The sequence below is a fragment of the Lissotriton helveticus genome, chromosome 2_1 (assembly GCF_964261635.1).
Source record: "Lissotriton helveticus chromosome 2_1, aLisHel1.1, whole genome shotgun sequence".
NCBI classification, from domain to species: domain Eukaryota; kingdom Metazoa; phylum Chordata; class Amphibia; order Caudata; family Salamandridae; genus Lissotriton; species Lissotriton helveticus.
The window spans coordinates 2,062,587,776-2,062,602,901 of NC_136059.1; the positions used below are offsets into that span (position 1 = coordinate 2,062,587,776).

At 47.9% G+C, this 15,126-nt stretch overlaps 1 protein-coding gene across 1 annotated transcript in view; it reads left to right on the forward strand.

Moving 5' to 3' along the window:
• Positions 1-1,677: 1,677 nt before the first annotated feature.
• TLL1 (tolloid like 1) overlaps positions 1,678-15,126 on the forward strand; it is a 363,446-nt gene continuing 349,997 nt past the window's right edge. The window contains exon 1 of the mRNA XM_078677025.1: positions 1,678-2,995. Coding sequence (XP_078533151.1) covers positions 2,848-2,995 — 148 coding nt within the window. The 5' untranslated portion in view covers positions 1,678-2,847. The remainder of the gene's footprint in view (positions 2,996-15,126) is intronic.

Consider the following 15,126-nt stretch of genomic DNA (forward strand, 5'->3'; position numbering starts at 1 on the left):
CCTCTGGTATCATTACTCGAAGCTCTAAGGCAATATGAGATGAAACGATTTAGAACCAGATTATTTAAGGTGCGTCTAGGAGTATGCAAGAACTGCATATGTTGGGGTAGCGAGGGCCTTGACTCTGTGGGCTCCCATCCTACTTACGTACCCCATGGCACATTTCTGTATGGCAGGGTTGGTAACGCAGGCAAAATGGTGGCTTGGAGCACACTGCCTCACAGTTCCAGCACAGTTCGCCCCTTTGCATCCTGGTAAATGCAGTACACAGTTCAAACTTACTTAAAAAATAGCTGGAGTTTTTCACCAAAGTTGGTGCAGACATTGCTGTATATCTCTAGACACGTGTTTCTGGGTTGAGCCCTTCATCAGTAGAGAGAAGCAGTTTTAGAGAGCAAAGAAAAATCATCTTGGGTAACGTGGTATCCGAATTCCAGTTATGGGCTGCTTTTTTGAGCATATATATATGCATATTGAGCAGGGACAGGGGGCCTAAGAAAAAGTGGACTCACTTGTTTTCTGGAGTGTTTCACCAGTTTAAACTATCCCGTGCATTTTTTAGCCCCTCTTCTTTTTATAAAATTTCGCCGACGCAGTGTTTTGCGGAAAGGCAATATACAAATGTGGGCCTTTTTTTTAGCATGCCCAGGCCGGTTTTTAATCCCAATCCAACCCTACATGTATGGGTAGCTCGAGACTAAGAAGAAAGAGGCGATAGACCCAAGCAGATAGCAACAAAAACTGTAAAATGTTGCTGCTGCTTGTGACACCCTGAGGGTATTAGGTGAAACATGCCCGCCTCCTCTCCCGTCAGGCTGAACAATAGGACAAAGGAAGGGGCTGGGAACGGACAGTCCCACCTTTACCTGGAGGCGCTGTGACGCGCACTGCAGCGGCAGACACACGTTCCCATCTGTGGAAAATGTTTTTTTACGGAAGGCTTTGTGCTCGATTATTTATTTCAGCACATTTCACCTCAGGGGCCAGTGAACAGAAATAGCACTGTATTTCGGAGCATCCAAATCCTCACCTTTAAAGAAAACTTAATGAACTTTATGTGACATTTTTAGCAAGACGTTTCGGGACTCACGCACCAGACCACCTGAGGGCATCCATTTTTCCGTGGCTTCCCAACTATTACTGCAGATTCATAGGGGGGTCTAAAATGATTCCTCAGTCATTTGTCTGCCCTCCTAAGCCAATTTTACTAAATTCCTCTGGCGAACCTAGAAAGTCAAAGGCCTCCTTGTGCAGTATGTATTTAAACAAACTCTGAAGGCCTGCGGAGAGCTCACAGGCTGCTGGCAGAGCAGCCGGCGCACAGGCAGCCAGTGGAGCGAGCGGCTTCGCAGGCTTCAGAGGCAGCAGCAGCGTGTGAGCGCCTCTCGGTGTCACCTCGGGAGCCCTGAGTTCTGCCCCCGGGGAGGGTCCCGCTGCGTGTGCGCTCCGAACGCTATCAGGTGACCAGATCAGACAGGCCCGGCTCCTGACCCCGGCTGCATGCATAAGTAAGCAGGGTGCTGACGCCTCCGGGCGAGAGAGAGCTCCCGTGTGTACTCGTGTGCGCTCCCCCGCTTTTTTGTTTGTAAATTAGCAGCAGCGACTGGGGCGGAGGAGGACCTGTGCTCCTCTGCTGCTTCCTCCTGTGTCCTGATCTCCTGCTTATTTTTGGTTCCCGTGGAGGAGTTATTGATTTTTTTTGTCCCTTGCTGCTAAAGCTCACTCTTCCCCGCGCTCCCTGTTTGGCACCGCAGATGTACTGGAGGATTTCACCAGGGCGCACGGGGCTTACGCAGATGCCCACAAAAGCTGCATAGTATCCGCAAGCCTTTTTTTCTTTTTTTTTTCCAAGTCACCATTCATAAGATTTCAGACTTTCCGTCAAGGCAGCTCTCGGGAAAAGGCTCTCCCTGGGGCAGGAAGGAAGGAAAGCGCAGTGTGCATGAAGGAGCAGCGGCCCCGGTGGTGTCCTGGCAGCCCGGCCCGAGAGGAGGCGGCGGGGGAGGAGGAGGTCGGGCACGGCGGCCTCCTGCTCGCACAGCACTAGCACGGGGAAGTTTTTACCCGAGCTGACACCCACCCATCATCATCCCTCGGGGCAGAGTCTGGATGATACCGAGGATTCGGTCAGCTTACAGGAAGTGCTGAAGACCCCGGGCTATCCAAGCCAAGACTTGACAGCCAAGAAGAAATAGCTGGTCAGGAGAGTACCTGCCCCGGGGACAGTAGGAAACTCCTCGCCCAGCCAGCCTCAGACGGAGCTGCTGTCACGTCAGATCTGCTCGCACTAGGCTCAGAGGGATAGCGCCGCTCAGCCCCAGCACATCTCACACCACGACCGGCTAGGCATCAGAGAGTCCTCTGCTTCCAACCTCCCACGAGTGCCTGCCCCAGCCCCTGGTCAATCTAGATTCTGCCTCAGGGGAGACCCGGCCTCGCCATACCTCACAGCACCCCAGGCTGAGAGGGAGTCCCAGCCCTGCACATCTCTCTGTGCGCCTTGAGGCTCAGCCTTGTAAGAGACCCCTACCCACACCTCGCACGAATCACAGCCCCCAGTTCAGCCTTAGAGGAAGCCACTGCCCCAGACCTGCCCACCTCACAGCAAGCATTCCCTGCCCTGCAGCGTTCACTCCACACACCTAATAGTACCCATCCTGCACCCCGCGCGCATCACAGTATCCCTGCCCCAGCCCAGCGCTGGTCATAGTCCCCTCGCCAGTGTCACGGTTCATACTTTCCCCGCCTCATCTTCGGAGGTAGCCGCTGCCTTGGACCCGCACTCTCCCCTCAGTGTCCCGGCTCAGCCTCAGTCCCGCACGCCTCGCCGCAGCCCCTCTGCTGAGAATGCTTGCCTGGATCACCCTGTCCCTGGCAGGCTTGACTCTCTGGGGGAAGCTCTCCTCCTGCCATGGACTTGATTTCGACTACTCGTTCGATGCCGCCGACGAGGAGAAGGCAGAAACGATAGACTACAAAGACCCCTGCAAAGCCGGTAAGTGACTGCGCACTCACGCACAGATCCTGTCCGCGTGGCGGTACCGAACACCGACTCACCTGCCTCACGCACGTGCACATCTAAAAGTAGTTTAAGTTTCTGTGAGTGTGCTGAAGTCGGTCTCCGTATGCCTGGTAGTGTTTAATAATAAGGAAAACACTTTTCGATTTTTGAAGATATTCATTTACATCAACAGTAAAGTGCAAAACATATTTCTCTTTCTTTGCATCATCTTATATATCTTCTATCTGGCCCTCTCTCATCTCTAGCTGTCTGATCCTATCTACAATCTCTCTGTTTCTACCTCTTCCCTCTTGGTCCGTCTCTGTCTTTGCCTGTCTTTTTCTCTCTCCGAGTGTCTCTCGCTTCATCCCTACCCCCACACACACTATCTTGTTATCCAAGTATCCTGCCTGTCTCCTTACCCCTGGCCCTATGGCTTGTTTTATGATTCTTTATCTGTCTCACCCTGTCATTGTCTCTGTCTCATCTCACCCCCCCCCCTTCCCCTGGCTCAGCTTTCCTTTATTTCTGTTTCTCGTAGTCTTTCTGCGCATCTTCCAAGTATCTCTGTTTTGCTTTCCGCACCCCTCTGTCTTTTACCGAGTCTTTCTCGTACATTAAGAATGTTAATCGCTTAGAAGACCACATTGTGTGAATACACTCAGGTGTTCTCTATAATAAAGTGCGGACAGTGGGGGTGGGGAGAAGGCAAGCGTATGCAAAGCAGCTTAAATACTTACAACATGCAGCGTGGCTTCTGATGCGCTACGCTAGAATGCACGTCCAAAACAACCAACCGTGATGATGCGTCGACGCGAGCCTTCATGCACGTATGTTCAAAGGCAAATGTTCAACGTAATCTTTTTATATAGTTCTTTCCATAGGGGTTAAGCCTTACGAGGGCATAGAGGATTTTCCGACAATGTCAATATGATGTAAACGCTCCTTGTAAATGTTAGTAGTGATACACATTCCGGACAATCTCCCAAATGCACTGAGTACTTGCTGAGATCCTGCTCCAGGGTGCCCGTAGAGCCGCACAGCAGCCCTCACGGCGCGGAGGCTGACACGCCCGATCAGGGTCGCCCCTCTACATTCATATTATCTTCTCGGGTGGTGCAGATATATTATTTCTCATCTACGCCTCAGCAAACGTCTCCCTCCCGCTTCCTCAATAAAATATTACAGCGCGGCAAAACTGCAGGCGAGCGGTGACGTAAGAGAAGGCGTGCGTGACGAAAGAGATTTCAACACTCATCAGATACGCCCATTTCCCTGGATAACCTTTATCCCTATAGCATAAAAGGAGGCCTGATTCCTAGATTTAGCTGTTACTCTTGCAGTACTCCTGGCTTACTCCTGCAGTCATGGAGTAAGCCAGGAGCACTCCCAGCTTACTCCTGGAATTCAGGAATAGGGCAGCAGTAATTAGATCACGCTTATGGCAGAATGTTTGTAAATCAGGCCAGTGATCTCCAAGGACCACTCTGACTTCTTTACTTAGTGCTCGTGCAGGTCTGTAGGCCTTTCAGATGCAACCTCCCCCCACCCTGTCTGGTGAGAGGCTGCTCCATTCATTACTACCCTGGCTGCCAATGGAGTTTTATAGCATTGCTTGTGGCTTTCAACCCTATTTAGACATGCCAACATTTCTCTCTTCTGCAGTGTATCCTTTTCATTATTGAGCGCCTTATGACACCCCGCTTGAACCATGCACTGCACTGACCGCCCCTCTCTGGACTGTCTGTGATCTTTGCCCTTCGACATACGTGACCTCCGGAACTGTATCCAGTAATACGCCTCATGAGGCAGGTAGGGGCGCACATGAGTAGCTAAGCATCCTTTCCTTCAGGTGACCATCTCACCAGTAACCGCAACAGCACTCTCAGTTTGGTGGCTTTGGAGACCTTACTTCACTTGCTCCAGCACGCTCTAATGTTTACTCCTCACCCACTCAGATTTCCAGTTCTCAAAGGTTTTGTAATCACTTACTCTTGTAGTAATTATGGCTTACTCCTTACAAGAGTAAGGCACACAATGCAAGTCGTTTTTTGTTAGGCCCATACAGGGTAGGCAGCTTCTACCAGCCATTTCTCTAGTTTTGCTCATTTTCTCTCCATATGTCAATCCTTGTGAGTCGCAGCGGGTGCGAGGGGTTGTTCCCCCCTTCTTGAGACTCCCAGTGAAATACACAGTTGAGAAGATGCAAGCTGAGCATCACACAGAAAGTGTAAGCTGTCAGTTGTTGGCAGTAGACACCAGGATGAGCAGTCTATGGACATTTCTAGGAGCAGCAAGGGTTTCACCCATGGGTGCTTTCTGTTCCTGATGCCACTCTCACAATGCAGTACTCTTCGTGCCTGCATAATGCACATTTGAGTGTTGAGATGATGGTTTACTGTACCACGCAGGCTCCACACCAGCATCTGCAATAAGGCATTAAGTCGATTCTTGCCCCATTCATATTTATGAGCCGGACAGTCTGTGACTCACTGCACACTGACGGATTATTCTAAACAGCCTCTTTGAAAATCTGGCCCATGGTGCCCCGGTGATTTGGAGTAATCTGGTAATCCTACCGCTCGGATATCCATACTATTTTGCAGGTGCCATTGACTCATTCAGTTTTGCATCCAGTGCAAGCCAGTGTCTCGCCTCGCATGGGGTAGGAAGTGCTATATAAATACAATCACTTGTGTATCTTGTAAAGATCTCAAAACCACAGCCTGAAACCAGTGGCATCCACATGGAGGTTTTGGCACAATGGTATTACTAAGTACTTAGAGAAGTGATTTGCTGGTTGGAAATCCTAAATTACTGGGCTTGCAACAGCTAAATCACACTTGCTCATGTACTAACCTCATTTAGAAATTTAGAAAACTTTTCTCCAACTCGCAAAATTGATTTAGAAACACATACTAAATTGCAGTCTGGGAGGGGCATGTTAAGGGAGGATCTTCCAAACTGGGAATGTGGAGGGGACCCCTTTGGACCCTTTCCCTTTTGAGATTCAGTATCGCAGGTTTAAGGGGAGTAGGCAGTGGTCTAGGGGACCACCGTGGGACCACTGCTTGCTCTCACTGAAGTTTTCCAAAATGGAAAACTGATTTTTTTCTTTTTAAAGCAACTTGGGGTTCCTTTAAGAAGCTCAGACAGATTAAAAAACAAAACTAAAAACATGTAACCGTTGTGGAAAACAATCACAGGGATAGTGTGCAGTACATTATCCTAGTCATCTTGGCCAATCACAGGGGACACAAAATTGTGACATGCCTAGTTAATACAAGTTAGGCAGGCCACTCTGCAACCCATTGTGATTTGGTATTTTGTGATCTGACCTCTTTGTACATAGGCTGGGTTGCAAAAACAGCATGCATTTGCAAAAATGTCAGTGCAAAATGTATGACCTCTTTTTGCAAAATGGAATCTTTGCACATCAGGCACTGAGTCATTTTCCTTTCAAATGACTGTTACAGGGCAGAATGACAGATATAGTCCTATTGCAAAAACAAATCTAGTAGGAAGGAATCTGGAAGTCCACGGTTGTCTCCTAATCTCTTCAGATTGAGAAATAAACTCCATGTTGGTGCAGCAGGTGCAGTGACAACGTAGCCCAAGGTCTGAGAGGTCCACTGAACCCTGACTATTGCTGTATTTTAAAAGTGAAACAGAAGCCAGGGGTGGGGACATTTCCTTTCTGTCACTAGAGCCTGTGACACCCTGGCTGCACCACAGCAGGAGCAGTGAGGGTATGTCATTAATATGGTATGGTAGTACAACAATGCAATGTTTCATGAACTTTGAGGGTGATGGGCAAATTGCAGTTAGGCAGAAGGAGGATGCAGTGAGATCCTATGTTATCCTATATTCATAACTACGGTTCTTTTTTGAAAATTTCATGTTATAATTGTACTGTACAAAATTGAGGATGATGATAAAAGGAAAAGTGTAAAAGAATATGTGAAAAGCGAAATAAAAAAGAGTCTGTAAGACTCGGGTAAATTATCCATTCGACTGAGTACATTTGTGGCACATTTGTGGTGCATCTAGTGAGAGTCTGCCCGCTGTACCAACAAAAATGCCATACTGCAGCCATGGTGTAATGAGCAATAAAGAGTAGAGCTTGGTATGATGTAACTGTGGAATGGGTAATGAAGTGCTGGAGATGTGACATTGATTATGTGGGTGACCCGTAGAGATTGAATTACTACCAGATTATAGGTCAGTACGAAAGACACTTCTATGGGATTGATTACTTGTCATGCCAACAGGAAACAGACACCATGCAGACATTTAAACTCTTCATGAGGATAACCACTGTAATGGCCAAGCAGCCATCAGAAGAAGTAATAATCTAGGACTTGGCCAATGATTTGAGCTCGAGATACAGTGATACCTCAGTTTAAATAACTCCCAGCCCTATTTTTTCTTCCTGTCTGTTTGAAAATTGGTATATTCAACTTGTACTGGTGTGTACAAGGTCGGTTTGGTGATATTTGAAATAAAATGGATTAATGATATGCTCCAATCGGGTAGACAAAACCGCATACTAAATAGCGGATTTCAGTACAAAGATCACAGTAATGTTTATAAAGACATTTTGCTGTCAAATCGTATTCTGCAGCTATGGTTACTTTTATGTAATGCTGTGTGTTGGGAAAGAACATATACAGCTCGATGGGTTCAATCAACTTTTTAGGTTTTGTAGTCTTCTTCCAATTCACAAAACAGTGCAACATTTCTGCAAAAGAAAGTTAAACTAGGCAGTGCTGACATCCTCATAGGAGACTTTTATGACAGTATCATCATTGATACCAGCAATTGGAGAATGAAAGTGCTAAGTGTTTGTATTATCTACCAGGCAGAGATAAGCATCTCTGAAGGAGTCCAACATAGCTCTCTCTCTTCCTTTTTATACACACGCAAACACACAAACACACACATTTCTTTGCAAAAGCACACCACACATTAGTTTACGGTCGTAACACAATCTCCCATAGAGAAATGGAAGATTGTGTTAATCCCTGCACCCCATGGGTGCCCCCTCAGCCCCCAATCAGAGGCCGCAAGGAAAAAGGGGCCTACTAGGGCCCCCCCAAAGAATGCTTTCCAACATGTATTCCATGTCGGAAAGGCCGGCATGGAAACCCTGCTGGAAACTGTGCATCGTAATCCGGATGGCGTAACCTGCTGCTCATATGAATTACAGGGCGGAAGGAGTCCTTCTGAAGCCAGCTGGTATGACCGGTCGGTTTCAATTCCGACCGGCTGTATCGTAATCAGCCGGTCGGAATAGAAACCAACGATGTCTGTCGTAAAGCCTCCAAGCTAAGATTGGAGGATTTACAACCGACATAAGGTCGGAGGCTTTACGACCGACATCGTGAGCGGCCCCTTAAATGTAAGAGAAGCTAACTCAAAGAAAGTACAAGCAACAGTAGAAAAACAATAAAGAATCGAAAAGTCAATGTGTCAGATATACTTAGTCACTGCTGTAGATAACGCGAATATCATTGTAACAAAGGCCATCTAATTCCCTGGGCCTCAAAAATGAGCACCCCGGCACTTCTTTGCTTTTGAAAGGGTCGGTATGTTACTGCATAAGAAAGTTCTGGGACGTTATGGGAAAAATAATGAATAACGAAATAAGACGGGATCGAAAACCGATGGCCATGTTGTCTGGGTGCACTTATGAGTGCACATTTTAATTTACTATTGCATGTACACTATGAATTCTTATCACGGAAGGTTTAGTGTTATCCATTCTGTGATAAGAATGTGCAGATAACGTCGCTATGTCAGCCCACATATAGACTTCATGACTGGGCCCCACTGCCTGGACAACTGCACCTTGCATCTATCCGCGGGGGGTACTGTGCCGTCTAGTTTGGGCTTCGACTTCAGGCCACTGCTGATGGCCTTCGAGGCCCATATTGAAGCACAGTGATTAGCGTCTCCCTTGTAATGGGTGCCAGTCACGCTAGAGGGCAGGCCTATACTGCTCGAATGAGCACCAGTCCCGCTTATTGGGACGCACAGATTTGTCTACCACATTGAGGCACCTGCCCACTCCAGTGGACCACACACTGATTTGTCTTAAGTCCTGAGGCACATGCCCCCTCTAGTTGGGCACACACACATTTGTCATACACCTTGAGGCATCTTCCCTCTCCAGTGGTGCACACACATATCTGATTAACGCTTTGAGGCATCTTCCCTCTCCAGTGGTGCACACACAGATTTGTTTAAAGCCTTGAAACACCTGCCCTCATCAGTGGTGCACACACATATATGATTAACGCTTTGAGGCATCTTCCCTCTCCAGTGGTGCACACACAGATTTGTCTTAAGTCTTGAGGCACATGACCCCTCTAGTTGGGCACACACGCATTTGTCATACACCTTGAGGCAACTTCCCTCTCCAGTGGTGCACACTCAGATTTGTTTAAAGCCTTGAAACACCTGCCTTCACCAGTGGTGCACACACATATCTGATTAACGCTTTGAGGCATCTTCCCTCTCCAGTGGTGCACACACAGATTTGTCTTAAGTCTTGAGGCACATGACCCCTCTAGTTGGGCACACACGCATTTGTCATACACCTTGAGGCAACTTCCCTCTCCTGTGGTGCACACACAGATTTGTTTAAAGCCTTGAAACACCTGCCCTCACCAGTGGTGCACACACATATCTGATTAACGCTTTGAGGCATCTTCCCTCTCCAGTGGTGCACACACAGATTTGTCTTAAGTCTTGAGGCACATGACCCCTCTAGTTGGGCACACACGCATTTGTCATACACCTTGAGGCAACTTCCCTCTCCAGTGGTGCACACACAGATTTGTTTAAAGCCTTGAAACACCTTCCCTCATCAGTGGTGCACACACATATCTGATTAACGCTTTGAGGCATCTTCCCTCTCCAGTGGTGCACCCACAGATTTGTTTAAAGCCTTGAAACACCTGCCCTCATCAGTGGTGCACACACATATCTGATTAACGCTTTGAGACATCTTCCCTCTCCAGTGGTGCACACAGAGATTTGTTTAAAGCCTTGAAACACCTGCCCTCATCAGTGGTGCACACACATATCTGATTAACGCTTTGAGGCATCTTCCCTCTCCAGTGGTGCACCCACAGATCTGTTTAAAGCCTTGAGACACCTGCCCTCATCAGTGGTGCACACACATATCTGATTAACGCTTTGAGGCATCTTCCCTCTCCAGTGGTGCAGGTGGACACACAGATTTGTTTAATGCCTTGAGGCATCTTCCCTCTCCAGTGGTGCACACACAGATTTGTCAAACGCCATGAGGCACCTGTCCTCTTCACTGCAGCACACACAGATTTGTCTAACTCCTTGAGGAACCTGCCCTCTCCATTGGGGCCCAAACACATTTTTCTTATGCCTTGACTTGCCCTCTCAAGTGTTGCACACACAGATTTGTCATACACCATGACTAACCTGTCCTCTGCAGTGCAGCACACACAGATTTGTCTAACTTTTTGAGGCACTTGCATTTCCTTTTAGAACACACACAGATTTATCATACGCCTTGAGGCACCTTCTCTCTTTAGTGGGGCACAAAGATTTGTTTAATGCATTGACGTACCTGTCTTCTTCAGGGGGGCACACTAGATTTGCTGTATGTTTTTAGGCACCTGTGGATTCCTTTGGAGCATGCATGTATGTCTTACTCCTTAAGGCACCTGCCGTCTCCAGGGGTAGACACAAAGGTTTTTCTTACACCTTAATAATAATAAAAGGGGTTTTATCATGCGCAAACATAGCCCAATGGGCGTCAAGGCGCCTGATTCCAAATAAAGCTCATAACATAGACCCAGCAGCTCAACCTGTATAGGCTCTCGAAAAGCACCACGTTTTAAGGGCCTTTTTAAACAAGACTAAAGAGGGTAGGGTCTTGATCTCCATTGGCAAGATATTCCAAAGCTGTGGAGCAACAACGGAGAAGGCCCTGGCTCCCCATCTGGTGAGCTTAAAGCGAGGGACAACAAGTTGGAATAGTCCCGAAGAGCGCAAACACCGTGTGGGATGGTAACGGGTAAGCAGAGAGCTGATAGCGCCATTAGATCCATCCTCGAGTGCTCTATAGGTCAAGCACAGAATTTTGAAATTGATTCTGTGTTGAATGGGCAGCCAGTGAAGGTCTCTCCTCGCAGCAGTGGCAGAGGAGGCCCTGGGAAGATCCAGGACAAAGCGTGCAGCAGCATTCTGCACTATTTGCAGTCGGTGTATAAGGCCCTTGTTGGATTCCATGTAAAGAGAGTTGCAATAATCCAACCTGGAACCAACAAGGGCGACTGCAATCTGCTTGCGTGCTTCGAGAGACAAATAGCTGCGAATTCTGTTGAGCGTCCTGATCACGCCCCAGCAGGTCGAAACAGTCCGATTCACCTGAAGGGACATCGAGAGTGAGGTGTCGAACACTACACCCAGATTTCTGGCAGACTGAGAGGGAGTGGGGCAGATGCCAAGAGAAGGGGGCCACCACTCACTCGACCAGATGTCTTGGTCCTTTCCAAAAATCAAAATCTCAGTCTTGTCGCCATTTAGCTTCAAGAAGTTGGTAACCATCCAATCTGCAACATGTTGCATACAGGACCTGAAGCTAGAGGCAGATGTTATAACAGAGGACTGAGTGAGTGAGACCATAATCTGGGTGTCGTCGGCGTATGAAACCACCTCCATCCCCTGCGATCTTACTAGCCTAGCAAGGGGGGCCACGTAGATGTTGAACAGGGTCGGACTTAATGCCGACCCCTGTGGCACCCCACATTGCAAAGACTTAGCTGGGGAGAGGTGGTTGCCGAGCATCACTCTCTGTTCCCTATTAAGGAGAAAGGAGTTGAGGAGACTCAGGGCCGAACCGGTGACACCAGCCTCCCTAAGCCGAGATGTTAAAATGGCAGGAGACAAAGTGTCGAATGCGGCCGTGAGGTCCAATAGCACAAGAACAGTTGTTTGTCCAGCATCAACCTTGCGTCGGATGTTGTCGACTACAGAGGTGAGAGCAGATTCTGTGCTATGGTGTTTTCGGAAACCATGCTGGGTAATGTCAAGATACTCCGAAGCTTCAAGGAAAGAGGATAGATGGCGGTTCAAGTGTGCTTCAAGAATTTTTGCAGGTGCAGGGAGCAAAGAGATGGGTCTGAAATTTTTCAAGAGGCCAGGATCGAGTGAAGGCTTCTTAAGGAGCGGCTTCACAATGGCCTTCTTCCAGGTAGATGGAAAGATGCCTTGATCAATTACCCTGTTCATTACCTCAAGTAGGGGGGGAAGGAGGCTATTCCTACAATCTTTTAACTTTTTGAGAGGCAGAGGATCTAGTGGAGAGGAGGATTTCGTCTTGTCTAGAAGAAGATTCAGTCCCTCCAGAGACATAGTAGGAAAGACAGAAAGGAAGCTAGAAGGGCCAGTATTCAGTGCCTCAGAAGAGCTTATATCAGAAGGAGAATTTTCAACCAGGGAGAGACGTTGTACTTCTAAGGAAGTATGGATGTCATAAATTTTTGTGTGAAAGAAGTCTGCAATATCGTCACAAAGACGTTGAGAGCTAACTACGGGATCTGGAAGTTGGAGGGAGCATAGAGAGTCAGCTATTTTAAAGAGCTCCCTAGAGGAAGTGAGTGAACTAGTAAGGTTGGAAAAGTAGTCCTGTTTTTCCACAATCACTTTCTGCTTATACTCCCGTAGAGCAGACTTATGAGCCTCCCTATCCATAGGATCCCAGGATTTCCTCCATTTCCTCTCACTGCTTCTGCAGCCCTGTCTTAGAAGTCTAAGATGGTCCGAGAACCATGGCGCTGATGGTTTCCGCCGGGCTACATATCGCAGGGATGCAGGGGCAAGCTTTTCTACTGCGTTAGTAATGGAATCATGCAGAGATTGTGCTGCCTCATCAGCACCTTTTAAGGAAAGAGCCTCAGGAGTGGGGACAAAAGGGGCAAAGGCCTCATCAGTAAGATTTCTAAAATTTCTTCTAGATACGAAAGGGGTATTCCCTTTCTTAATAGAATGAGAAGTAGAAAAGGTTAAATGCAGAGGAACCGCAAAATGATCTGTCCACACCAACGGTAAAGGTGTACCGCTGGAGAGTCTAGAATCATTAGAGAAAACCCCGTCAAGAATGTGACCTGCTATATGAGTAGCATTGGTGACAAGCTGAGTGAGATCACAAGCTCCAAGAGATTCAACCAAGGATAGAGTATCCTTAGAGTAGACATCATCGAGATGGAAATTGAGGTCACCTAAGATGGTGAAGGAGGGCTTTCCGAAGTAAGGTTCAATGATTCTCAGCATATCAGAGGCGAAGTTAGCTCTGTAACCAGGCGGCCTATAAATCAATATGCCCGTAAAAGAGATTGAGGGGGCGCAGGTAATACAGAAGTATAGGGCTTCAAAACGATCTTGGGGCGAGGAAAGTAAGTTGACCGTACACAGCAGGGAGGTTTTAAAAAGGATGGCAATGCCTCCTCCTCTACGTTTAGGTCTGTCCTGCCTATGTAGAGAATAGCCCTCTGGAATGGCTAAAAGAAGATCGTGGCCCGAAGAATCAGTGGCCCAGGTCTCTGTGATAAAAACCCAGTCAGGCTGCCTTTCATCCACAAAATCGTGGAAGGCAAGATTATGCTTAATTAGCGAACGCGCATTTAATAGAAACCCAGTGTTATGGAAGACAGTGGGTCTTAGGGAAGAAGGACAAAGGCTGGTAGTAAGAATGGCCAGGGGATGAAAAGGGGAAGAGCAGGCCGTACAGCGGCAAGAGTGTAAAAACTCTAGCGGAGTGAAACGGTGTATGGAGGGGCACGCAGGAGGTCTGAGAGCCAACAGCGCAGATGGAACATAGCGCATAAATATCTTACCAGGGAGTAGTGGAGCGGAGGCCAGGTTCAGCCCGACCTGCAGCCCGTCCTCAGCGCGGACGGGCGCAGACGGGCTGAACTCTGGCGTAACTCCGGCGTCATTCTGGCGTTCCCGCAGCGCGTAACCGCTGCGCGTAAGCATGGCTCAATTTATGTACTGCTCGCCTCCTAGAGAGAGGACTAGAGCGTGCAAACAATCCCCCAAAGCAAGATGGCCGCCACCGAGACGTGGGCGAGGGACCCGCCTAAGGCGGTGATTCACCAATTAGAATGCGGGAAAGAGGGGCAGAGATGCAAGTGTGCGTGGCCGGCAGTTCTAAAAGCAAGGTAAAAGCTAGAACTAAAATTAAAATTAAATAGGCAAAAACGGGATTTTTAAAATTTCCTGTAAGCTGCTAGCAGGTCGCGCTGCGTGCTGCATGTAGAGCGCTGCTGGTAGTGCGCTGAGCGATAGGAAGCGAACTTGCGCGGTTTGCCTCAATTTATGCACTGCTCGCCTCCTAGAGAGAGGACTAGAGCGTGCAAACAATCCCCCAAAGCAAGATGGCCGCCACCGAGACGTGGGCGAGGGACCCGCCTAAGGCGGTGATTCACCAATTAGAATGCGGGAAAGAGGGGCAGAGATGCAAGTGTGCGTGGCCGGCAGTTCTAAAAGCAAGGTAAAAGCTAGAACTAAAATTAAAATTAAATAGGCAAAAACGGGATTTTTAAAATTTCCTGTAAGCTGCTAGCAGGTCGCGCTGCGTGCTGCATGTAGAGCGCTGCTGGTAGTGCACACAGAAGCCAAAGACCATTGCATGATCACACCCCTGAAGCAGAGATGCTTTTGCTAAGTTGAAGCAGTTTAGTTACCTTCATACAGGGCCAAAGAAAAGGCCTCATAAAGTGGCCACACATTCTAAGACAATAACCGTAATAAGCCGGCAATGGCAGAATGTGCGCCATATTAATATTTACAACATAACATAACCAAACCGGTGCTTACATGTAGCTGGGGAGACCATGGTTATTTGTGAAGGATGTTCCATGCAAATCACTTGTATATCTCTACAGTCATTCGTTTTAACCATCTGTGGGTGATCGCAGCAATAGGTGTGAATATTTTTGAGCTAGTTGCAAATCTGCACATCTTTTTACGAATCCAGCAAAATTATTTAACTAAATTCCGGTTGTGGAGAAAAGGTAATTGATGTGATTCGCCATTATACCTGGGCAATGGCATTCTCATGTCATAGTTGTGCG